Consider the following 25,773-nt stretch of genomic DNA (forward strand, 5'->3'; position numbering starts at 1 on the left):
ACAGTAAAAAGCAGCACTCAAGTTGCCACATCCTGCCCAAGACGAGTGTGCTTTTATTGGGGTAGATGAGAAAACAGAACGTGAAATAAGACCTGGACAACAAATACAGCAGATATAAGATACGAAGGTATCATCAAGGAATGTCTCACTTTTCAGTCAGCAGCTGAGCTGCCTAAACGGAGGACATGGTTGAATGGACATGGTGGTGATGGCTGCACTAGATGACTTCAGAGGGCTTCTCAGCCTTCATAGTTCTACGATTCTAAATTACACTTGAAAAAATGTTTCAGCCCATTCTAACAAAACCTAGAGGAAGAATGAACACAAACAAGAAGGAAATAGTGTCAGCACTCTTAGTCAGGCGTTTTGCAGCTCCTAGCCAAGGCCCACCAAAGTCGGTAGATAAGCACATTCTTACTGCTGTAACAGCATTTCCTTTTCCAATCCTCTATTTCCCATGTGAGAGCAAAACTGGACCAGCTCAGAACCTCGTGCTGTACAGCTGAGCCTTCCACAGAGAAGCTGAAGTAGTTTCCCAGACTCCATCATACAGTCTATTATTTGCCAGCTGTGAACAGCTGTGCTCTGAGATAAAGAGCTTTCCAGCTCTCCACATCACTTACATCACTTACAACAGCATCTCAAAAACAGGCCCGACTGGGGAGAACTCAGAGCGAAAGAAGGAAGAAGTCCTGCAGGACACGGCGGCACCTGATGGCCAAACTCGTGATGTTCCACGAGGGCTGAATGAGGAGGGAGAGGGAGGAAAGGGAAATGGGCACGAACCACAGCTCTGCACACAGCTAACATGGCCCTTCCAGAGCCCTTCATGGAGAAACAGCGCGCGAACCTTCATCACCCTCATCCAGCAGGGACGAAACTGCGGAAGAGAAGAGCGGGACTTTCCCAAGATCAAAACCGCACTGTGGGAAAAGGAAAGCTCACACAGCAAGTTCAACGGCCTCTCCAATGGTGCTGGTATCACCATCCCTGTTTTTCCATCAGGAAAGAAATGGGCCACCACACAGTCCCTTTTCTGACACAGCGAAGGATGCTGAACTTGGGAGTTCAGAGGAGAGGAAGGGATGGAGAGCAATGACGAGCCTAGAATCAAACCTTTGATGCGCATTTGTAGTGTTGTACAGAAACTGCACTTCAAGATGCAATGATTACTGATTTCTTAATGCTGCCCATCTTTACAGTCCCCTCAGATACATCAATCTTAGGATAATAATTATAAACCTGTCAGATCACAGAGCATTGTGACTGAGTAGAAACTTATCGCTGTCTGCTGGGAAACGACCAGTGCTCTGTTTCTCCCTCTCCAACCACAGCACAGCGTGGCAAGCAGCTACTGAAAAGTACAGGCTATTATAAAGCTAAGTTTGCCATAGCCACAGGACACACCTCCAGCCAACTTTTATTAGATGGACTCCAACTGCCGCCCTTAAGACAACGCTTAATCCGTTAACGAACAAGTTCATTAGTTATTAGAATCCTTTCTATTATTTTTATCATGGTATTGCAGCAGTCACAGCACAGAGAGAGGCTCCTTCATGGGCAAGGTACTTTCACAAACCCCTCTGCACACACCACTTCTGCCTGCTGGCCTACAGTCCAATGCTTCCACAGCTAAATACTTTCATTTAGGGAAGGTTCTCGTGGAGCACTTGAATAACCAAACTACCAGGAAGGCTCCCACTGACTTCAAGAGCAGACAGACCGAACCACTGCAGACTGGACACTGCAGAAGTTTGCAACTCACTCTAAAACAAACTCCAGTTCCCACAGCCTGTACAAGGCACAGGAATGTGGAAGATTGTCGCTTTGGTGGTTCCCACCCAGTAACATCACCTGCCTCCAGCCCCCTGCTTGACCCGAGGCATCATGCAAGGCTGCAGCCCAACACAAGTCATGGTGATCTGCAGGAGGGCTGGCTGTGAAGCCGTCGTCTCCCAGCTGCTGGCCCCAGCTCTCTGCAGGGCCTGACCCCTCAGCACAGCCATTTACACACCTGCTGGCTCCAGCCAGGAGCACAGCTCAGCTCCTTGCCCTCTTAAGGAGCACCAGCAGCCCCCAGCCTTGCTCAGCCATCACCTTCCCAGTGTGAGACCACGCGCTGCACCAGATTAGGGAACTGACCCAAGCTAAGAATGCCCTATTTCATTTTTGTCTCTTTGCTTAAAAAACAAACCTGACAGTATGACTCTGCTTATATGCGTGCCTTGAGAACAGTCATCGCTGACAGAAGGGCACGAGGACACTTGGCAGTCCTAACGTCTTCCTACAGCCTTACAGAAATTTCCCAAGGGAACGAGTGGCAGCCCACAAGTCCAGTGCCATTAAAGCACGTACAGTTTAAAACCCAGCACACACCAGGTGTTCCAGCTCCTGTGATACTGCTGGGCTGCAGTTTGCTTCAGGGCAGAGCTGCAGTTACACCTCGCTAAGCACCAGGCCCCCTCAGACCCAGGGCTGAGTCTCACTGCAAGCAGTGGGTAACAGTGCTCACAGAAACCAGGGGCAAGAATTTAAGAGGAAAGGCAAACTAGTCCTCAGCTGTAAACTGGCTGTTCTCTTCCATGCCTCAACATTCCATATACTAACGTGGGCAGTCCACATCCCTCAAGACTAAGCTTTTCACTGCCCAGATCTGGCCTCCAAGGTACAGGTCTGCTCCAATATGGGTAGAAACAGGTGGAGAAGCTCCAATTGGGAACTGGGGATAAAGACCCAGGTTATTCCTGAGGAAGTCCTCCAGCTACACAGCGCAGTATCAGCACCTTAACTTCCGTTTGTCTAAAAGGCTACAATTCAATTAGTGCAGCAAATTCTTCTCTTTTCTGATAACCTCCCCTGGTCCAGCACCAACACATACCCACCACAGGAGAGCAAGAACATCCCTAATAAATATTATCGACCAAAAAGGTGGCTAGCAAACAAAAAAAATGTGAAAGAAAGCACCCTCCAGGGTACACAGGCCACAGAAACTAAAAGCAAAGGGCCCAAAGCACAGCACTTGCCATCAGCCTCCATTAGCAGCAAAGCAGGGTTTGGGAAAACAAGGGCCTCTTCAGAGCTGCTGCAGGGCAAGGATGAAATCGCAGAATTAAAAACAAAATCCCCCCACACACATGGATATTCAGAGGCAATCACGCTTCAGCTTACAGTCAGCCCACACGCATCTCACTGCAGCAGCTCTTAGAGCAATCCTGTTCACAACTGGAAATGGATTACATCATCACAGCTCCACCATCCACATCATGCAGAGCAAACTGCCAAACACCGAATCACAAAATGGTTCTTGTAAGGTACCCAGCTTCAGCGTAAGGATCTGACCTATTTTATTACTGAATTATTGCTCTCACACAAGTTTCCATCACAGCTATCCATCAGTGCTGACATTTTTACACCAGTGAGGCATTCTCAGATACGTATACTCTTCTTCCCCATCTTAAAGACGCATTGAGCAGATTTGCCCCTCCGGGTACCTCCTGATGGCTGCATTCCCCACCCAGGAAGACCCAACAGAGGCCCACAAGCAAGGCTGGCCAGTGGAGCAATGTGCCAGCCCCACGGCCCCGGCACATTCTCACCCTCTGGGGGGTGTCCCGGCACTCGCTGTGCCCACAATGAAGCCTGCAAGTGCCTCTTTCCCAGCTTTCACTCCAAAGGCAACCATCCCATCACGTCTCTGCTGGCCAAGAAGAAGCTGCTGGCCCAGGTGAGTGAGGCAGAGTCCTGCCACTGCCACTAACACCACTGCCTGGAGGGCAATGGGGCAGCGAGCAGAACTCACCCCAACCCAGAGCCCAGCCGGCTGGCAGCCAACCCCAACTTCAAGGAGCACAGGAGCATGGAGACACAAGGATTGAAAGATGCATCCAGGGGAGGCTGGAGTGAGGCAGGACCCATCGCAGTGCTCCCCTGGCAGGACAGACAGCCTTACCCAAGAGCTGAGGATGGGGGCCCTGCACCTGCTGTCTTCACCGGCTTCTTTCACGCATACTGCAATCAGCTGCTGAAACACATCAGCTGCCACCCCTTTGGGGGATACTTCTCCAACTTGAAGGATTTCCTGGAACCACAACCCGAGGACATGGAGGACGACTGGGAGCAGCCCAAAACCTGTGAACCAAAGCGTGGAGCAGAGAGAGCCCGCAGCCAGCCACCTCTGCTGCTGTCAAAGCCTGCTGGGTGCCCCCTGGGGCCGGCTTCAGCCCACTGACACACAGCCCCACACCACCCCCAGCCAAGTGGAACAGAACGAGGCAGCCTTGGGCCTGCAGGCTGTTTCCCCCTTGGTCCGTGAAACTGAAGGCAGGGGCAAGGGCACTGGCTCACCCAGGGGATACCAAGAATTGGCCCAACCCAAAGCCATCACTCCCACACCCAGCTATGCCATTCCACTCACCCCAGTGCCTCAGCCCAAAACATTTATAAGGGAGAGATGCTGCATTTCCTGATCAACTTCAGCAACCCTCTGGAGCACCTGAAAAATCAGGCAGCCCCACCAAAGCCACCTCTCTCCATTATCTCCATTATTCCTGCTTTCCCCAGCCCTGCGATAACCAGCTTGCACAACCCTCCAACCCCACACACCACCAACATCCCACAAGGGCTCACTGCAGCACCAGCTCTACCCCACAGCAACGTGGCACAGCCAGCACACCTACAGCACTCCACACACCTCTGCTTCCCACTGCAACGCCAAGCTGCTGTCTTGCTCTGGATCAGCCCTGGCCCCTCGGAGAGGCGGGCAGCGGGATGCCACAGCACTGGAATGCTGTCAGAGCTGCTGTGCCCCATGGCCAAAATGAGCTGGACCGTGTCAATTTTTTAAAAAGATAAGGGAACAGAATGAGCTGCAGAGGTTTTCTTGCTAGAGATGCTGTGCCCCTGGGCAATTTTGTAGAGCCAGTGCAGACACACAGTGGATGTTCCCACCTGGCCATGCTGTGCCCAGGATGTCCTGCAGCTCCCTGCCACAAAGCCCCTGCTCCCTCCTACAAACCATGCCATTTTAGTTCTCAAGTATGCTGCCTTATAGCAGGGGCTACTGAGGTTATAAAGGGCTCAGGGCAGCAGCAAGCATCCATGGGAAGCACACTGGCTGCTCCGAAAGGGGTGCTGGAGAGCAGCATCCAAAACATCCTCCAGTGTGCACCGCAGAAAGGCATTACACGTGTGGCAGTGTCCAGGCACGTTTTGCCCCAAGAGCCCTGACACCAAAATGCACAAAAGTGACTCCAGCACACGAGCAAGGACGTGGTCACAGGGCTCAAGCCGTTCCTCAGAGACTGTGAGCAAGGGCAGGAGAGCAAAATGAGAGACGCCATGATCCTCAGGGTATCTCAGCCTCGCAGAGAAATTGTGACTACAAGCCTTGGAGATACAGCTGGGCTGCTTAAGAACACTGAGCATCCACAGCTCACCCACACCTCGATGAGTCGTGTCCACAGCTGATGTCCACAGCTCCCTCAGATGCTAGAGTCAAGCTCAGGCTCACCCAGGCTGTGTCTATCCCTGAACTGCTCCCTTTTGCAGTGAAAGCTGGCAGAGCTGGGCCCATGGCCACCTCGTGAGCTGGTCGCAGGGTCCCTCAGTCAAGCACAGGGCAGGAAGGAAGCTGAGACCCTTATAGGACCTCTATAGCTGAGACTCTTACAGGTCATTTCCAACCTTGTGATTCCATAATTCAGTCGGTTCCTTGCTGCTCGCTCCCATCAGAAAGGTCCACGCACTCCTTGGGAAGCACAATGTCACCTGGGGAAAAGAGAAAGCAGGAACAGGCCATGCAGGTGGCTATCACCCAGCAGAAGGCCAGATCCTTCCACCCGATATCTACTCCTCTTTCCAGTCCTGATGTGGCCCAGAGGATGCACAAGTATCGGTGCTTAGCAGCAGGACTCAGGGAAGGATCTGCAGAATCGGAGCTGATTCAGCTCTCCAGCCTGGCAAAGGAGCAGAGCCGTAGGGCTGCCATGAGCTGCATGAGCCAGCAGGATGAGGAAGTGAGCAGAGTTTTTGGAAACGGGCCTGCTGTCAGGGTGGGAGTCTGGGCCTGCCCCAGCACCATGCATTGTGGTGGCAAAGGCGTTGGAGTCAGTGGAGAGCTGGTGGAGGAGAAGCTTGGATGCCTGGCAGTTTGAAGGGACATGAGGTAGCTGCACCTATCACAGCCACGGGCAGCGCAGACAGATGGCCATCAGACATGACGTACAGGGTCTTCATGGCTGTAGCTTCAGGGGATGGCCGTGGTCACTGTGGAGAAGGGAAGAGTGTGGTCAGCAATTGTGGAGACAGGGCACCTACCCTGGGCAGCAGCCCCTGCTTCTGTAGGGGTTCCAGGCTGCACAAAACACCCTTTGTCTCATTTGCTCTTCAGAGTGACTCAAAATCGAACCCCAGCACTGTCAAAGCCTGTGCAGAGCACAGCAAAGGAACCCAAAACCTGTCAGCTCCCTTCCCAGACCCCTCACATCACTCAAAGACCTCTCTCTCCCTTCAGCAATCCCACCCTCTCCCCAGGGGGCTGGGACCAAAGGGCTCTTCCTTGGTCAAGAACTCTCCATCCAACTCCCAGAGCTCTCCCACAGCTCCGGCATCTTCAGCTTTGTCATACCAACAGTGAAGTGCACGCACCCACCTGCCACAGCTTTGCAAGAACGCACAAATCCCTGCTGAATTACCTGATGGGCCAAGTATGTCAGACCAACAGAAAGAAAAGAAGAACAAATAACTGAGAGATGGAGAAAAAGACCCTTAATAAACCAAGGACCTTGGGGCTCTCTCATCTTATTCACTGGGACGGGCAGACCCTTGGGAAGGAAGGGCACTGGGCTGCAAAAAGCCCATCCATACAGTCACTGATCCTGGGGATGGGAAACAACGGGGATGGGAAGGATGTCTGGGTACGAAAAGGCAAAGCACGGCAAGCCGGGGGGAAAGGGGCTGAGCCCAACGGTCACAGAGCCCCCGTGGGGGGAGGGGCTCCCCCAACTGCCACTCTCCAGCTGTCATGGCAGGTAAGGCAGCAGCTCCCCCTGCTCTGACGCTCCAGCTGACCCCAGCGCCCCACATCTCACCCCTGTGAGCCCACATCTCAGCCCAGAGCTGCAGAAAACACCCCTGTGACCCAGATCACACCCCAGCACCCAGATCCCACTCCTGTGACCTGGATCCCATCCCAATGCCCCGGGTCTCAGCCCAGCGCCCCGTCTGGCATTTCCCCACAGAGAGATTCCCTCGAGCGCTGACGGTGCCTCTGACACCCGACGCCACTTTCTTTGACGCGACTGTGCCGCCACCGGACCCCGCCTGGATGCAGCCCACCGTCCGCGGACCGATGCCGGTACCCCCCCCAACCCTTCCCTGTCCCCACTGCCACCCACCTGGCACCTCAGGCCTCTGTCTGGCCCGGGCTACCAGGTGCCTGGGGACAGGCAGCGCAGCTCCCACCCGGGGGGCCGACCCCAGTCCTGGCTCAGCTGCCACCTGTGGGCCTGACCTCAACTGCAGGGCTGCACTCACCGGTGCTGCTGCTCCTACCCGGGGGGCTGCACCCAGCTACGGCTCCCCCCCCCGCCCCTGCTCCCTGCTCAGGACGTCCCCTGTCTGCAGGGACGCTGCCAGCCCAGCGGCCGATGGGGCTGTGGCCTGGGGCCGTGCCCCTCCACACGGAGCCCCCGCAGCCCACAGGCACCTACCTGCCACAGGCCCCCGGGCGCCCCGGCCCCTCCCCAGCTCTTTTGCAGGTACCCTCCCTGCAGGAGCAGGTGCTCCCCGGGCCCTGCACCCTGCCCGCCACCTGGGAGCCACCGATGGAGACCTTCCAAGATGCCGTGCTGCTCTCGGACGACCAGGGGCACCCAGCGCCCACCGACGTGTGCCCCCACCCTGCCACGGCTCCGCTCACCTGCAGCACTGCCTCGCTGCAATCAGGCCGTGAGTTCAGGGGCTGCAGGGCAGGCGGCAGGCTGGCTACTCCACGGGGCTGTGGGAAAGCTGGCACCGCCCCACTGGGGATGCTCTTGCTTTTCCAGCAGCCACAACGAGCGCAGACACCCCGGAGGAAATCGCCGAGGACATCGCTGAGCTCCTGACGTGGATCAACCAGGGTGAGTCTGGGGGCAGCAGAGCTGGCGGGGGGGTGCTCGCACCCAGTGGGCGCGGGAAAGCCGGCAGTGCCCCACGGGGGATTTTCTTGCTTCTTCAGAAGTGACAGCCAACCCAGGCATCCTGCACGACACCGCAGACATGGACGATCTGCTCACGTGGATCAACAGCGGTGAGTTTGGGAGCAGCACAGCTGCTGGGGGCTGTCTGCTCTGAGTGGCTGGGGGAAAGCTGGCATTGCCCCACTGGGCATTTCTTCCATTGCCCAGAAGACAGACCCAGCACCAACAGTCTTGCCGGCCATGTGGAAATCGACCGTTTGCTCACCTGGCTTGATGGTGAGTTTGTGGTCTGCACAGATGACCGGTGGGTGTCTGCACCAAGCGGGGGTGGGAAGGCTGCCATCATCGTTCCGGGGGATGTTCTGCTATTCCAGAAGCTGTGAGTGCTCTGGACAGCTGCAAAAGGGAAGAGCTGACGCAGCGCACCACTGCCACAGAACCACCGAGCGCACGTGCCTCCAGCAGCCTCAACTCCTCTTCCATCACAGAGCTGCCTCACTCCCCCAGGGCCAGCCGGGAGCTCAGCAGCGACACAGATGCTGAACCTGGGCTCCTCAACAACCCACTTGGGCACCAGGCAGCATCCCCTCAGCTGCCCGTGCCAAGCGCCCTGGCTGCTCCCACACCGCCATCGCCAAACCATGCACACCTGATGGAAGAGGTGCTGCGAAGGCAGCCCCGGGTGATTCTCACCCGCCTGGCACTGCCCAGCCCACTGCCTTCCCCCACACCTCCATCGCCCAGCACTGCACACCCGATGGGAGAGGTGCAGCAGAGGCAGCCCCGGGTGGTTCTCCCCCGACTGGCACTGCCACGCGGCTGCATCTCCTGCCGGCTGGCAGACCAGCACCACGGGGACAGCACCGAGCCAGCCAAGCGCCCCGTGCCTCCTCTGCTGCGCACTGGGCGGCTCGTGGAAGAGGCGCCGCACAAACAGCCCCACGTGCTGCTCAGGCACCTCGCACTGCCAGCCGGATGCATCTCCTGCCGGCTGGCAGACCAGCACCACGGGGACAGCACCGCGCCGCCCACCAGCCCAACGCCCGCCTGCTCCACCACCAGAGGCCAGAGCACCGCGCACAGGCAGCACGCTGGCAGCATCCCAGCCACAGACAGGAAGCTGCCACGCTGCCACCGTGCGCCACGCCACAAACGCCGGCGCTAGGCCAAGCTGCCGCTGTCAGCACGGCAGCCAGCACGAGGACTCGGGACGCTTTCTGGGCACAGTGCAAACCAGCAACAACCCTGCCAGCAGCAGCAGCAACACCAACAAACCAAGGAAAAGAATGAACCGCCAGGGCAAAGCACAGATGCCCACCCAGTCTGGAGCAGGCCAGAATCTTAGCATCCGTGCCTGGGAGGAGGAAAGGGTAGCTACTGGGTGTGCTGCTTCCTCCAGCACAGATGCAATTGCAGGGTCGCCAGCCCAGAAGGAGCCTGAGGCTGCCAGTCAGAGCAAAGCATCTCTCTGGAGGAAGCCAAAGCACTTGCAGTCATGCCAAGGAGGAGGGAAGGGTAGCTACCGGGCACGGATCTCGCCTGCCAGCAGAGGGGGAAGGAATTTTGTGGGGTGGCAATTCTGGGTCAGAAATTGAACTCTGATAATATTGTACTCCAAAATTGCTGCAATTGGGAGGAAGGAATTGCTGGTGTGGGATTTTAGGGAGGCTGGGAAGTTTTTTGGAGGGGGAAGAAAATATTGGTGGGAGGGAGCAGGGGGGGCTGTTAGGGGCCCCTGTTGTTAGGGGTGGGAAATGGTCGGGAATATTGTCATTTATGCACTGTTTTGTACATTCCACTATTAAATGTTCTGCGTTCCCTTTGCTACACCTCTGCCTGCAGTCGTTCATGCAGCACCAAAGCCCCCCCAGGTCCCCGTGCCCATCTCTGGGGATGCTGGGGTGGCTGCAGGCAGCCAAGAGCTGCCGCTCCTCCAGCTCCTCCAGGCTGAACATCTCCATCGGGGGCACCGACTTTGCACAAGGAGAGTCGAGGCAACGCCGAGAGGCAACGGGAGCTGACTGGGGAACTGCAAAGAGCACCAGGGGGCGTGGAGAGCTTTGCTCAGCACTTGTGGGGTTGGGGGGCTCAAACGGTACCCAGGTGGCACATTTTCACCTCACTGACTTCCTGTTCTCCAACATCTCACCCAAGGCATTCAACAGGCCCTTTTTTCCAATGGGGGCAGACTTTCTCCTTGCGGCTGACCTTCCCCCCCCACCTCCCCAGGCTGCCCATCTCCCCCCTGGGCGCTGTGTTCCCCGCATTCCCACCCTGAAGCTGTCGCTCAGTGACACCTTTGTCACCCACACACTCTCCGTGGGTCCTGAGGAGGGCTGGGTGGTGTCCCGTGAAAGCAACCCCAGGGACAGCTCTGCTCCCAAGCCCTGGAAGTCACAGCTCCTGGAAAAACACCTTCAATGCTGCTTCATCTCATCACCTTGCCACTCCACCGGGGCGCTGGGTGGAAGCCAGCTGCTTCCCCTGCTGTCTCCACACTGGGCTCGCCTCTCTCCCTGCTCCTCACCCAACATCCAGGACTGCTTTTTACCATGCCCTTGCTCAAGAGCACACAAGCTACGCAAGCACACCGCTCTCCCTAGGAAAAACATGGCTCCTAGGCACCTGCACTGCAAACCGATAAACAGGCGTTCAAGTCTCACAGGAATCACAAAAACTTAAAACATACCCCAGGCCCCTGTTTAGCAGTAATGCTTTGCTGAATTTGGGCCCACACTATGATTCCAACTCGTCACCTTCCTGCCTTCCAACTGCCTGCACTGTGCTCTGAAGCCACGATCCAATGCCTTAATGCCCTTATGTAACAGCATCCACTTCATCAAACACAGAGGAAGGAACGTCTCAGGAATGTACATCACACACCAGCCAGGCTGCTAAGGACCGGCAACTCTTCTGGGACAGCTTCATCAAACCTTTCTGGATCAGCCTTGCTATCACACACAACTCGTCCCATTCCTGCTTTGAGGGCTCAGAGCCTGAACTCCACTAAAAGGCCACCTGTCATCACAAAATCAGGCACACCTGATACAACCACACCACTAAGGCTGCTCTGCTCAACTCCACTGGTTCCCAGTGCTCGCTTAAAAAATAAAATCCACCCAGAGCATCAAACACCAACACGGTTCAGTGGCACAGCCCAGCACAGAGCTGCGATCCCAAAGCCATTATAAGGTTTTATAACAGTGCTGTGGGGGACATTCAACTGCTTCAAGCTCAAACATGATGCAAGTGGTTGATTAATCCGTACATCTCAGTGACCTCCAAACCTGATGTCTTGGAAAAAATGAACAGAACAGACCATCTCAAAGAGCAGATATTCAATCTACACAACTTAATCCAGCAGGCAGTCCTGTGGACAAATTCTGTGCTGGCAGCAGAGCCTTTTTACGACCATTGGGAACATTCCCAGTAACAGAGCTACCACAACTTGGGCACTAAATACACAGACCCACCTGGGACAACAGCAAGTAAAGAAGCAACTTACCCTCCTCCCCTTATCCAACTTCACTCTCACATTTACAAGTGAAACTGCAACGTTAACTGCCATGAAAACATGAGGGGATAAAAAGTCATCTGGTATTTTCCAGGTAAGCCACCAAGATCACAGAAACCCAAGTTGTAAGCGTCCACAAGGATCACCAAGTCCAACCTGATGCTCCAGGAAGGACAACCCAAACGCAGATGGTCTTTCAGCTGCAGCAGCTCAGGACCAGGCCCACAGCCCTGGGGAGCCTGGCCACAACCACTGGTACCAGATGCAGCAAGCAAAGAGCAGGCAGGTAGGCACAGCAAGCAGCAAAGACCAACCTGAGAGGGGGCCTGCTTACAGAAATCAACCCGGGGCCTGCCTACACAAAGCACACACCTTTCACTCCAGTAAAGCTCCACCATTTGGACAGCCAAAGCACAAACTGCCATTTCACTTCTCATGGCTCTTCCCTGAACTCCCAAACAAACAGTTACTTCACGTCCCCTATCGCACTGCAACTGCTCATAATCAATCATCAAGATCATATCTTTCACCAACCACATAAGCAGCTCACTTCTGCTTGGTGGCACTCACACTCCATTCCCACTGCGTCCCTTCATGGGAGGAAAATCACAGCCGGCTTTCTGACAGCCTCCTGCGTGATTCCCCCAAAAGCACCCAGCACTTCTTCGGAAGAGGGAAAGAAAGGAAGGTTCATGGAAACAGGCACACAAGGATTGCAAGAGATGCACTGCTCCAGATCACAGACAGGACCACCAAAGCGCCAAAACACAGTTTATCACTAAAGGAAACATTTCAGAGCGTAGTCACAATTTCCGCACAAGCTGTCATGATTCAGCATGTGCAGTTTTCTGATCGTTCAGTAGCAGAAGGCAGATGCTCGCACACATCAATCAGCAAGCACTTGGATGAGCCAGCCCTCCGGTTTTCACAAGGACACACATGGTTACTGCCGGCTCTGACAGCTTACCAGGAGAGGCTGCAGTTCATCAACGTGGACCTCATTCCTCCTATCAGCAGCTACTCCTGAACTGACCTTCATTCATACAGTGACACCACCAACTTCCAGCACCAGCTCACCTGCAAAACACAGAAAAGAAAGTGGGACAACAGCCAAAACAGACAAAATATGTTTTAACATTCACTAACAAAAAAAGCAACGACAATACAGATGGGCAGCTGCAGCAACACTGCAGTATGTAAAGAAACAGAAACCTGGCTTGGAGGCGACAGGCCTCCCCCCCTCTTGGCCCAGAGCCGACAGCTCCACCCCCTTCGCACCCCTCCCCCCCCCCCTTGGGCCCAGAATGGCCCAGAGCCGACAGCCCATCCCCCCCTTAGGCCCAGAGCAGACAGCAACCCCCCCCCCCCACCCCCTCCTTTGGAACGGAGCCGACAGCACACCCCTCCCCCCCATCTTGGCCCAGAGCAGCCCAGAGCCGACGGCTCCCCCCCTCCACCTCACCCCCCCCCCCCCCCCCCCCCCCCAACCCGTTTGGCCCAGAATGGCCCAGAGCTGACAGTTTCCCCTACCTCCCACTCGCCCCCCCCCCCCCCGGACCTCCTCCCCCCCCCTTCGGCCCAGAGCCAACAGCTCCACCCACTCCACCCTTCATCGACCCCCCCCCCCCCCCCCCCCAAACACAGCCCACAGCACCCACGGCACCACCCCGCCCCCCCCCCACTTGGGCCCACAGCCGACGGCCCACCCCCCCCCGCCCGTGTGTGACAGAAGGCACAACACAAAAAGCAAATTAGAAAGAAAGCCATCACACACGTAGCAGCAGAAGCACCAGAGCAACAGCAATACATTACAGAGGCACAAAAAGCACTGCTCACCATCTCCAAGGATTCACCCACACAACAAACTCCACAGCACAGAACCTTCCAGAAACAAACCCTTCCCCCTGGCCACTCAGCCCCTAAAGGAGCTCCAGGAGGGGCAGCCAGGCTCCGCCCCTTCCAGCCACGGAGCTCCATTGCCTTCAGCTGTGCTCCCAGGGCTCACCGGCTCCTTTCCTCAGCTGCTCCCTCGGTGCTTCAGGCTGGGATTCAACACTTCTTCGACAGCAGAGCAAAGGGAAAAATCGCAAAGCAAAGCTAGAGACAAAATCCAAACAACAAAGAAAGCTTGCAGGATGCTAGGAAATAACAGAAAAGCACAGGCAGAAGGCAGAAGGCAGGGTTATGTCTGCGTGTCTGTCTGCAGGAAACAGCTGCAGCTGTTCAGTGCTGCTCCATGCACCCATCGCAGACAGCTGCACACAACAGGGCTCCAGCAGCACTCACAGCTCCTGTCAGCTGCACTATTAAAGCCATCTGACAAACTTCCAATTCCGTGTTGCAAGTGCTTTAAAGAGAGAAGCACTGAAGCTGGCAAACGCACGATGGCTCCAGATAACAAACACCAAGTCCAATGGCACTTCAGGCAATCAGCATCCTTACATTACGCCACCTCTTTTAGTTTACCCAGAGAGGCTTCTAGCTCCTTTACAGCTTCTTCTCATTCTGGGGGTTGGAAAAACCAAGGGAAAAATGTTGAAATGGTGCCCAAACCCGTTCAATTTTCACTTCATCCCGACTTTGCCCTGCAGGTGGGGTTTTGTTTTCCTTTTTGGTGTTGCACAACAGGTGACTGAAGTGACTGATGCAGCTTTGAAGTTGAATCGTTCCATCAAACATGCTGGTTTTCTTGGAAATCTCTCCCTGAAATCCATTAATTTGTACCTACACTGTAGGAGGGATTTTACGAGCCCAAGCCGACTCGAGGTTTGGATTCAGCTGTCACTCCTTTCTCCCCCTGAGGAGCACAAGATCTGCGCCTCGCTGCCAGTGTCAGAACAGACCTGGGGCACAGGGAAAGGAGCCAGAGAGTGTTTCCTCTGCTGCACGTTGTTTGAATCATGCTGTTTTTCATGGGAGATGTGCCAGAATGTCTCTGATGGACTATTTGCTGTGCCTTTCTACCACCAGAAATGCTACTCATGTGATAGTAGTTCAGAAAGACTGTGCTGTGGATTTGTCTCCTGGACTCACGTGAGAAGGATGGCTGTGGAGATGTTGGTCTTGGGGCAGGAGCTGTTAGAAGCTTTTGAGAGTGGCCTCTGTGTGTTAGGAGTGATTGTGGTACCACTGCTCGGTCAGTTGGAGTGCATGAAACAAGTCTGAAGTCTTCTTGTAATGGAGCAATGGGAAAGGAGTCTATGCATTGGAGAGCTGACTTTCAGTCTGCGGGCATTTTCGGGGAGCTGGGGCGAGGGGTGAGGCAAGGAAAGCTGTGGTAGGAGGATGAGGTGTGGGAATAGGAACGTCTTCCATTGAGAGCAACTCCTGCTGTTTGCTTTTTGACTTGGAATGCATGCTTTTTTTAATCGAGAACAAACTCTTTGTGCAGCTTGTGAATGAATTCATTCACTCCTGTTACTGTTTGGCGTTCTTCTCCACACGGAGCTGCAATTGAAATGGACGCCTCTGGTCTGGTTGCCAGCCCCCTCCCGCATGCTCAGATCAGCCAAGTTTGCAAGGCCCGGCTCTTGGTGAGTTGTGCCCAAGGTCAGACGGTTGGCTCTTCTCAGCCTTGAGCTGTGTTTTCCAGTTGCGTGTTGTGCTATTCCTGTTGTGTTGAGCTCTTGAGCTGCAGCCCTAACTGGGGATCCAAGTAGACTGACACAGAAGGAATGGTTGAGATCTATGTGAGCTTGGATTGGAAATGCGGTGCCAAGGGCTGCACAAACGTGAGGCAGCCCTGAGTATAAGGAAAGGCATCTGCTGGGTGAGGGCTTTGCAGGGTGAGCATCACCCTGCTGAAGAGCAGGCAGCTGTTGTCTTTGCAGACAGCCACATCCATGGGGATTGGAAGCTTCCTCTGCCTTCCAGCTCTTGGCTGCTGCTCTGAGAGTGCAGGTTCTTGCCCGGAGAGAAGCAGCAGCAGAAAGGATCCCATGCGTGGCCTCTGAGCCCTTTCAGACCAACCAGCTGGATTAGCGTGGCTGGGACCTTGGTTTGGAGTTCACCCAGCAGGCTTTGCCCAAAGCAGAATGAGCTGTGGGCACAGCGTCCAGCAGTGGAAGTGACCGACAGCTGGAGACAGCAGCAGCCTGAGCGGCGCTCTTGGGGGAAATCCTCACTGAGCAAAGGCCCAGAAGAAGAGAGCAGCTTGTCCCTGTGTTCACATAGTCAGGTTTTCCTTTCTGACCTGACTGTTAGCTCAGGCGCTGCCTACAGCTGTGTGATGTGCTCTGCAGGAAGTGCCGATGGTTCGCATTCAACCTTGTCTTTCACCTTGTTCTAAAGCTTAGAGGCACCCTTAATTTCTGCAGCCCTGAGCTTTGTGCCATGAGAGCTCTCCAGCTTCTACCCGTGATGTGAGACTGTATTGTGTCTACTCTGTCAGGCTCTTCTTCTCTTTTCTCTTTTAAGGTCCCTCTTTTAGTACCTCTTTTAAGGTAGGAAAATTCCTGTCTGGGCCAGGAGAAAAAGAAATGCAGCAATCTTCCCTGCACTGTTCACTTTGTCTGAGTTGCCAAGTGCTCCTCGTTTTTCTTGTACCCTGCAATTCCAAGTCCATATTTTCCCCAAAGCAAAAGAATTCAGAGGGAACCACCTACAGTTCAGTAAGAGATTTCAGTATTTATTTCTGACTGTGGCAATTCCTTCCGTTCAGAAGTCACACTTAATTGACGGTGCCTGCTTTAATTCTGACCAAGCTTGCAGTGGCAGCTGGCTTCCCAAGGCTGCAGTACGTGGTGGTGGCACAGCCTCGGGCGTCTGCATTTGTGCCAATGCCACATTTCCTTTCTCTGTCTCGCAGGTCAGCTGGCGCTAGAAGTGGACGGCATCCAGTGTGAATGAAGGGCAGTGCAGGAGCAGCTGCTGCTGGGAGGAAGGAAGTGCAGGCTGATGGACGCTGACGCATCTCCCAGCACGGCACCAGAGGAGGCAGCAGTGATGCTGGGGGGCAGCTGCAGAAGAACACGAGGAGCTCCTCAGCAGGAAGCCACAAACCTGCAGAAAGCTGCAGCGGACTCAGAGCACGCGGGGATGCCCAGGAGGAAATGCAGGCCCAGCGTTTGAGCAGCGCCTGGCCACGGAGTGCTGCGGCCCAAGAACCAAGCTGTTGTGCCTTTGCCCAGATGGCTTTCCAAGGTGGACTCGTCTGTCCTCACAAAAACCAGAGGGCTGACTCATTCAAATGCTTGCTGATTGCTTGGAAGCCCAAATCCTTCTGGCCTCCAATCTGGGGGAGCCTGGGGGCAACATCTCCTGGGTCTGATCATGCAGTGCGTGAGCGAGAGGATGACCCAGGCTGGTTACACAAAAGTCATCTTAATTTCTCTGTTTTGTTCCTTCAGATAACCCCATTGGGCGGCCCTCATGTTTTCTTACAATTGGGTACCAGCCCTGGTGGCTTTGGGCCAGAGCCCAAAAGGCTGCATGCAGCCCAGGGGCTCACAGCCACAGCCTCAGTCAGAGAGGCTGGCACACGCCCTGGGCCTAAAGATGCTGCCAGAGAAGCCGGGAGTGGCCCTGGGGCCTAAACACACAGCCAGAGAGACTGGCACCGGCCAAGGGACCTGAAGGCACAGCCTGAGCGGCCAGCACCGACCCTGGGTTGAGGCACAGCCAGAGAGGCTGCACTGGCCCTGGGCCTAAACCTGGAGCCACAGCACGAGAAGCCGGCACCAGCTTCAGGCCTGAAGCCACAGCCTGAGAGCCGGCCCTGAAGTCTGAATCTCCAGCCAGAGAGCCAGCACCAGCCCTGGGCCATAATGCCGCGGTTACAGCCACAGGGGCAGCGCCAGAGCCAGGGCTGAAAGCCACACCTACAGCCGGGTGGGCTGGCACCAGCCGTGGAGCCTAAAGCCAGTCCTGAAAGGCCGGCACCAGGCCTAGGCCTGACGCACAGCCCGAGAGGCCGGCACCGGCCCTGGGCACAGCTGTGCCTTCCTGTTGCTTTCTGCTGATTCCTACAGGGCTCCACTGACCGCTCTGAGGCCGTGCTGCTCCTTACTGGTTTTCACTTGGCCATGCTGCACTTTGCTGCTCCGTACTGCTCTGCACTCCTCCCAGCTCCTACTTGTTCCTCTGGGACCCCGCTGACCACTACGAGGCCATACTGCGTTTTTACTGGGCTGCCCAAGGTCATCTTCACTTCTCTGTTGCTTTACTTCAATTAACCCCCATTCAATGAACCCCATTCACCCCATTGGTCAGTCTCATGTTTCCTACAATTTGGATCTGGGAGGTGATCACTCCTTTGCCTATGATGCAAGCACAGCGGTGATGCAGGCACTTGCTGAGGTCACAGTGGTTGCCATGATGGGGGCGTTTGTGCCCCAGCTGGAGCAGAGCTGGTGCTCTAGTGAGCGTGGTGCACACGGAGACTGAGCTCTGTGCTTTTCGAGAGAGAGATCCTCCTTTAGAGCCCACTGGGAGCAGCGCTGCGGCGTGTGCGTCAGCTGGGCACCGCTCCGGCTGAGCAGGCTGACCAGGTGAGCTGGGGTTGGCGCTGGCTGGGTGCTGGGAGGTATCAGCAGAAAAGCTGGGCTGGGGAGGAGTTCCCAGGTCAAACGGTGCCCTTCTGAATGGCTGTACCCAGGGGATGCCCAGCAGGTGTTTCAGCAAACTGCGCTGAAGTCTCGGCAGAGAGCCAGGTGGGGGCATGGACGGTCAGCACACGTGTGGGGGAAAAGCGGAGCTGGGGGCACTTGCTGACAGAAGCCGTGGCAGTCAGGCACCAGCTGCAGCTAGGGATGGGCAGGCAGTTCTTGCAGCCAGCTGATTTCCAAGCATTGCCTTCCTCAAGAGACGACATTGCATAGCAGAAGAAAGCTGGGAAAATGCTTCTTCCTCATGATTTTTCCCTTGTTGATGCTTTCTGTAGGTTCCTCTCCAAAAGGAGAACTCAGGAATCCAGGCAGCTGAAGATTGCGGCGCTGCAGGCGATGTCAAGTAAGGAGTTTGGAGTGCAGGAAGGGGCAGTGAGAAGTGAACTATCAGTTGTGTTTGGGCTGTCAAAGTAGCATCTTTCTGTTTTCTGGGGGGACATGGGCTTACTAGGCAATACTTGTGCTGCCTGCTGGTGTCTGTGAAATCAACACACCATCTGTTGTTGTAGGGACAAAACCTGTGCATCTGTGGAACGGTGCGGGGCAAGGAGGGAAACGGAAAGCCTCCGCAGGTAAGAAGCTCCTGTGAGCTGTGGTGTGGGCACTGCCTCTAAACAGGGCTGCATGAAGGGCTGCGTGTGATGGAGGGGAGAGGAAGGGACTGCAGTTCTGTGCTGACTGCAGAAGTGGCACAGGGCTGCAGCAGCAGAAAGGCAAATTGCCAAAACTGCTGCTGAAGACCAGAAGTTTGTGGTTGGCAGTGCTCAAATCTTCCTCCCAAGAGATGCTCTTCATGTCTTTCTTGTCTCCTTTGTGTCAGAAGCTGATGCCAGTGGCCTTCCTCTGAAGCGCAGCCACGTGGAAAGCCAGGAGTGTGGCACAGCACCCAAGAGAGGTACAGACACACAGCAGGCATCTGGGTTTGGTGCACTGTCTTTCTAGTTAGGCTTTCTGCCTGTTCTTTCCTGGGACTGTTCTCATTGCGTGGGGTTGCTTGGGGTTTTAATCCCTGGGATTGACAGTTACCTCTCCTGTCCTGATTTATAATGGGATCCCAGCGTTCACCCAAGATCCCTTGCTGTGAACATGGTACAGGAGAGCAGGCATTGACTCTTTGGGATTTTTTCTTGCTGTTCCCAGCAGTGGCGAGCAGCTCGGATGTGCCGGAGGACATCACGGACATCCAGGGTTTGCTCTCTTGGATCAATGGTGAGTTTGGGGCTGCAGAGCTGCAGGTGCGTGTTTGCACAGAGTGGGTGTGAGAAGGCTCTCATGGCCATTTGGGGGATGTTTTTGCATTTTCAGACGTGGCAAGAGCTGCTGAGGTCCCCCAGGAGAACCCCAGCAGCCCTGCCCCCGGATGTCTCATCGCTGAGCTCCCTGACAACCCTGGGGACAGCAGAGAGCTCAGCACACAGGCTGCTACCGGGACGTCCACCGACCCCTTCTGGGGGCTTCCTCCATCCCCCGGGCTCCTGTCTGAGCTGCAGTGCGGGCTGTCGGAGCTGCGCCCCGTCGTGCCACCAGCGAGCGCCCGGCTCAGCCCACGGCCGACCACCCTGGCCGTCAGCGCACCTCCCTCAGCGCAAAGCGCACAGCCCACCGAGGAGGTGCAGCAAAGGCAGCCCCAGGAGGCTCAGGCTCACTCGCCCCCATCGCCAGGCTCTGTCCCCAGCCAGGTGACAGAAAAGAAGAACAGGGGCAGCACCAAGCGGGGGGCCAAGCGCCCTGCGCCTGCCGGCACCCTGCAGAAAGGGGAGAGATCCCAGCAGGAGCAGCCCACCAGCAGCGCTCCTGCCAAGAAAAGGAAGCTGCCGCCCCGCGGGGAAAGAGCAGAGAGGAAAGGCCGCAAACAGCCGTGCCAAGCAAAGCTGTCTGGGGCCGGTGCAGGAGCCAGCGAGCTGCGCAAGCACCTGCAGCAATGCATCCAGGCCGTGCACCCGCTGGGGCAGAGGGCGACTGCGCTGGGCCCGGTGCGCCAGCCACCCTCTGTGCAGCCCCAGCCCTCAGCCACCGCTGGCCCTGCTGCCCTCCAGCCCCAAGACAGCCATGCGCACAAGGCAGAACCAACGGCTCCAGGCAGCACGGTGCAGGAGGAGGGTGCTGCCAAGGAGGCGACGCCGAGCTGCCCGCGCCCGTCCCCGCAGAGGAGCTCGGCGCTGCAGAGGGACCCACCGCCACCACCACCACCACCAGCGCTGCACCAGCAGCAGCCTCGGCCCCGGCGCCCCGTGGACTTTGTGCCCTGCGTGGGGCCGCAGGCGGGTGGCGGTGTGATACCGCTGGTGATGGAGGAGTCGCTGCCCATCACAGCCGAGCAGCGGCCCGAGCGGGAGCGCATGAAGAACCTGGCCCAGGAAGAGCGGCAGCGGGCGGCCCAGCAGATGAAGATCGGCCCCGTGCAGTTCCTGGTGCAGCGGGAGATAGACATGGCCATCGCCGACCAGTACGGCTACCCGTAACCCTGCGCTCCTCGCCGGCCCGCAGCACCAGGCAGCAGCGGCAGCGTTCCAGGGGCCCTGCCAGCGGCCCCATCTCTCCCCTCCACAACCAAGCCGTCCTCCGAGTCAGCACAGCAGTGGGATGGGACGTCTGGGAGCACAGCTGTGGTGGGACTGGAATTTTAGCATTACTGTTGTTTCTGTTTCTCCTTGTAATCTAGGATAGGTTATTACAAGCTTTGCATTCCATTTGCTACGTCCCTCTGCCTGCAGTCATTTGTGCCGTGTCACAGCCCCCAGCTCCCCATGCCTGCCTCCGGAGCAGGACGGGCACCACGGATGGCCCATGGTGTCCCTCAGCTGCCACCAGCAGCCCCAGCCCTCCTCTCTCCCTGCAGTCCTTTGTGCAGCTGGATGCAGAGGGTGTTTCACAGAGCTCCCTGCGCTGCCCAGTGCCGTGAATTCCTTGCGGATGGGCAGCAGGCAGGGCGGATGGAGGGGAATGGCCCTGGCTCACTATGGCCAGAAGAGACTCCAGCAGGGGCAGTTCCTGTGGAGAGATGAAGCAGGGGCAGCAGGGCCTGCTGTGCAGACAGACATAAAGATACCACCCATGCCATGGCTCTTCCGCGCCCACCTTGTTTGCAGCACCATTTAGCAATCCCCCCCCACTAATATTTATAATAGTTAGCTCAAAAAATCCAGATTGTTTTTAAATATAGTTTTTAATTAAAAGACAACCCTGCAGCCAGTGCTGTCAATCTTTCTCACTGGACTGGGAGCTCCTCCTAGCAGTGAATTCTCTCTCTGTACCATTGGTTCTGTAGCAGTTACTGTTTGCCTCCACAGCCCTCTGGGGTCCCTGCATGTGTCCCTTTCTGGAATCTTACTTCTCATTGGGAAACACCCTCACACCTTTCCTCTTTGCTTTTGTGTATGGAACACCTGTAATTTGTCCTCCTTTGCATGAACTTTATTACAACCTTTGGGCTGTAATACCCATGACAACGAAAACTCAACTTGCGTTTCAATGTGACGCTGCTGTGTTTTGTACCAATTTCCAGATCAGTGCTCCTTTGGTCTCTGAGGTAGGACATAATAACCAATCTTGAGGTAGGGTGAAGGGGAGCGGCGTGAAGCTGTGTGCGTTCCCTGCTGGGGGGCCATGCTGGCGGGGGGGGGTTGGTTTGCTTTTTCTTGGCAGGGTGGGCAGGAGCTCTGGGTTAGAGGAGCATCCCGACGGCACGCCTGGGATCAGCAGCTCTGCCACAGGAGGAGGTGAGGCTGCACACCGAGCTGCAGGAGAGGAAGGGGAGGAGGTCTCGGCCCAGCTCTGGACGGTGCTCTGCGGCACTGGGCAGCTCGATCCTGGCTCAGCAGTGGGATCACGCAAGGAGCGGGGGAGGCAGGGAGGGCACTGCCAAACACAGCTGGGGCGTCTCTGTGCAGTTTTGCCTCCCCGGGAGGAACCCAGAGCTTCCCGGTTTGTTTCTGCTCCTGTAGCATTTGTATGCAGTGGGAGCATAAGGTTCTGCTGCCTTATTCTTCTTCCGGCCTTTGGTATCTTCAGGGGGGCTGCAAGAAAGAAGGGGAAAGAGTTAGAGAGTTTAGATTGGACGTATGGAAGAAGTCTGTTACAATAAGGGTGGCACTGCAGCACAGACACTGAGGGACCCTAGGGATCTCTCGAGCCCTGAGCACTGTGTGTCAGGGCCTGGGGATAGATGGGATGGAGGGCGCCATCCCTGCCCCGTACCAGGGGGACCATTGCCACCCGCAGAGCTTCCCTCATGCTTTGGACAGCTGTGCAGAGGAGGAGGGTCTCGAGGTATCCTAGGGATGTGATCAGCTCTGACATCCTCCAGTGATCAATAAAGCCCTCAGCAGAGCCACACTCTGTGTCTGCGTCCCCATGCTCAGCAGGGGCTGTTCGTGTCTGCTCCTGCCTGGCAGAGGCCACCTCTACGTGGTGGGAGGGGTCCCCAGCTCCATACCCCACACCCCATGTGCTGCACCCATGGGCCTCTCCATCCCTTCTGTGCTGCCTGCTCCAAAAAGGACACAGCTCCCCATGCTGCCAAGTAGCCCCAGTACCCTCCCTCTGCTCTCTCCCAGTCCCTCCTTCCAGTTCCTCCCAAACCCTTCAAATCTCCTCCCTGATGACCAATGACGCCCTCTGCTGATTAGCAAAGCCCTCTGACCTCACTGAAGATCCCTGATCATCAGTGGAGCCCTCTGACAGCCAACAAAGCCTTCAGTGACCGCTGACGCTCCCTGGTGGCAAATTGAGCCCCCGATGATCAGCGGGCTGCTGTATCACATGCAGGAAAGGGAAGTGAAGGGCGAGAAAGAATATTTTGACATCATTAGGTAGACAGCATGGTTTGCTCATCACAGAATAAAGATTTGTGTGGATTCAATTAAGCACCGAATTTGGAGAGAAGTGTGACTGCACCACACCTGTGTGCGCTGCCCGCTGCCTGGGACCGGCTGCCTGATTCTAAGCCCTCCTCCAAGAGGCTCAGCTGCTCCTCAGCGATGCCGACCCGCTCCTCGTGGAGCTGCTGCTGGCCGGGCACTTGGACTCCGCTTGGCTGGGCTGCACTGCAAAGACACTGGGTCACAATCCAGGCTGGGGACTGCGATGGCTGCTGGGCTCAGGTCAGCATCTTCAGCAGAGCCAGGAGAAACGAGGGCGGGAGGGTGGATGAGCTCCTTATCCCCATCACTGTTGTGCTGTGGAAGGCAGCCATCAGACCTGCAGCGATTCGTGCTTCCTGAGAGCTCGGCACTGAAGGAAGCACTCAGTGCACCACCACTGGGCCTGGGTCAAAACCACTGAGATTCACCTAGGAATGAGCAGATACACGGGGTGAGTGTCAAGTGTGCAAGTAGGCCACGCCACTGGGCTGATAACCAGAAGCTCGGTAGCACTTACAGTCCTGTGTCTGACTGCATTCCGTATCTCCAACCACGTCCTTGCCCCAGATCGGGGGGGTGGACAGTCCATTCCTGGGTGGCCCACTGCGCAATGCAAAGAGTGAGCCCCCGGCACACAGCCCAACTATCTGTGCAGATGTTCAGGATGCCATCACCGGGTCCCTCGCTCACAACCATCCACACGGCTCGCAGTTCTGCCCGTTGCCTGCTCTGACCATCCCCCTCGTCCAACCAGATCGTCTCGCTGGAAGGATCGTACGCTATTGCTCTCCACTCGCTCGGGTTGCCCTTGCTGGACCCATCTGTGCACCAGGCATCTTCAGGGATCGGATATTTTCCCTCCTGAACGGGACTCTGCTCTGGTGGAGCGACCAGTCTTTCTTTTGCTGCATCACTCCCTGAAGCTTTGGAGACAAAAGTCAGTTGAAAGACTAGAACAACACAGAGCAGGAGGGGGAAGTGCAAGTGCTCGCCCAGAGACAGAAAAAAGGTTGATTCAAGTATTACAGTATGACAATCATGCACTGCAAATACCCCAGTCAAGTGAAAATCTGCAGTCAGTACAGGAAGCCTGAGGTTTCAGCATTCGCAACAGAAGCCAGCTAACAGAAGCACTGCGGGAGCTGCATCTGCCTGTGCCCCTTCTCTCATGAAGCCCAACACCAAACATTTGTGCTCAGCTGCTACTTTAAAACACCACAGTCACTGTTCCAACAGCCCTCCTGCTACCTCTTCCATCAGAGCTGTGCCTGCAGACCCCAGGCAAGGCCGGGGTGCTCTGCCTTATCCAGAATAACAAAAACATGCAACGGCAGGAAGAGAAGAAGTTTGCACCTGCAACGCCCTGCCCATTTCTCTCTTCTGCTATTTGGTGCACTGCCAATACATGACCAGCCCCACCACTCCAATTTTTCTTTCTGAATTAGCAATAAGGCAAGTAAGTGGGAAGCAAAGGCATCTGGCAGCGATGCCAGTCAGCTCCTGCAAAAAGCAGCTCACCTCATACTTGGGGCCAAGTGAGAAACAGCAACACCCCGACCTGTTCCTGATCACAGTGCAAATGTGAGCCCTTTTCACACTGGAACCCTTTGGGCATTCCCTCTTTAGAAACAACAGCAACAACAGCATCACTGGAAGCTCGTTGAAGTCCACAGACCAAATCACCAGAACAGAAACAATGGGAGATGGCAGAGGTCTCAAGTAGCTGCAAAAGGAGCGTTAGGGCTTCAGGGCGGTTGGTTAGTTTGGTTTGTCACAGCAGTTAAGAAAGCAGGGAAGTGAGAGAGCTTTGTATTAACGGAGTTCAAAACAGACCTCAGAGCTCTGATTCCGGCTGGGAGCTCTGTGCACCGTACCCAGCACCAGCCATCTGCCTGTGCCTTGCAGCACTTTGCTCCAGCAAGCAGGCCGTGCACTTACTGCATTGTCTCTGCTATCTCAGACAACACACAACAGCATCATTTTAACCCCAACTCCATCCTGGATGCAACCCCTGGGTGTGTGCATGGAGTCCAACTCCTCATATTGTGCAGAGCACGCAGTGCCCTGCATGATGCCACAGAGATCATCACTGGGACAAACCAACAGTAAACCAAAGCAACCGCTGCGTTTAGAGTTACCAACACTAAAGACAGAGGTGCTCACCACACTCAAATCCCAGGCTGGTTTTGGGCATGCGTTCCCATCTTTGTCTTTCCCCATCGTTGTTTAACTCTCACCTCACTACTTACAGCTGTGAGGGCAAATTTATGCCACCTACTTTTACACATCCAACAGTCAGCTAGCCAAGACCCAGCTAGCACTGTCTAGGCTCCCTGTGAAGTTAATCCAAATAAATATGCATCTCCAGAAGGAAAATAACTGCAGAGCTGTGGCTCCAGAGAGCAACTCCTACCAGGAGCTCTGCAAAACACTCGGATCCCACATCCAACCTATTGCTGCCGTGTCAGAGATGAGTCTGCACTCAGACGTTCCCTTCCCAAATCACACTGCACAGCTGTTTCTCTCCTGGTGCTGCCTTCATGCAGTGAAGTCACCTCTCCAAAGCTTCAGGCCTTCACGCTCAAGCTTCCTCAAGCTGCCAGCTTGGCATT

At 55.7% G+C, this 25,773-nt stretch overlaps 2 protein-coding genes, 1 long non-coding RNA gene and 1 pseudogene across 3 annotated transcripts in view; 2 read left to right on the forward strand and 2 right to left on the reverse strand.

Annotated features, from left to right (window-relative positions):
• Window positions 1-17,836, reverse strand: part of LOC128074159 (uncharacterized) — a 40,495-nt gene extending 22,659 nt beyond the window's left edge. The window contains exons 1-6 of the mRNA XM_052669749.1: window positions 17,742-17,836; window positions 17,346-17,449; window positions 10,038-10,209; window positions 9,704-9,719; window positions 8,446-9,357; window positions 7,919-8,268 (exon numbers count right to left, since the gene is read on the reverse strand). Coding sequence (XP_052525709.1) covers window positions 8,215-8,268; window positions 8,446-9,357; window positions 9,704-9,719; window positions 10,038-10,209; window positions 17,346-17,449; window positions 17,742-17,836 — 1,353 coding nt within the window. The 3' untranslated portion in view covers window positions 7,919-8,214. The remainder of the gene's footprint in view (window positions 1-7,918; window positions 8,269-8,445; window positions 9,358-9,703; window positions 9,720-10,037; window positions 10,210-17,345; window positions 17,450-17,741) is intronic.
• Window positions 3,498-4,820, forward strand: LOC128074158 (AT-rich interactive domain-containing protein 5A-like; annotated as a pseudogene).
• A 615-nt stretch (window positions 17,837-18,451) lies between the features above and the next one.
• On the forward strand, window positions 18,452-20,761 carry LOC128074161 (protein enabled homolog). Its single transcript, XM_052669750.1, has 6 exons — window positions 18,452-18,642; window positions 18,809-18,871; window positions 19,120-19,194; window positions 19,440-19,508; window positions 19,605-20,272; window positions 20,336-20,761. Exons 1-6 carry the CDS (start codon window positions 18,531-18,533, stop codon window positions 20,759-20,761), a joined length of 1,413 nt encoding a protein of 470 aa, XP_052525710.1. The 5' UTR covers window positions 18,452-18,530.
• Window positions 20,762-21,446: 685 nt separating this feature from the next.
• LOC128074166 (uncharacterized) lies at window positions 21,447-25,374 on the reverse strand. The gene is made up of 2 exons (XR_008203014.1): window positions 22,942-25,374; window positions 21,447-22,315 (listed from the first exon to the last, which is right to left on the reverse strand). It is a non-coding gene; the product is annotated as an uncharacterized LOC128074166 (long non-coding RNA).
• Between the last annotated feature and the right edge of the window lie 399 nt (window positions 25,375-25,773).

This window comes from Tympanuchus pallidicinctus, unplaced genomic scaffold (assembly GCF_026119805.1).
Source record: "Tympanuchus pallidicinctus isolate F22 unplaced genomic scaffold, pur_lepc_1.0 scaffold81, whole genome shotgun sequence".
Classification (NCBI taxonomy): domain Eukaryota; kingdom Metazoa; phylum Chordata; class Aves; order Galliformes; family Phasianidae; genus Tympanuchus; species Tympanuchus pallidicinctus.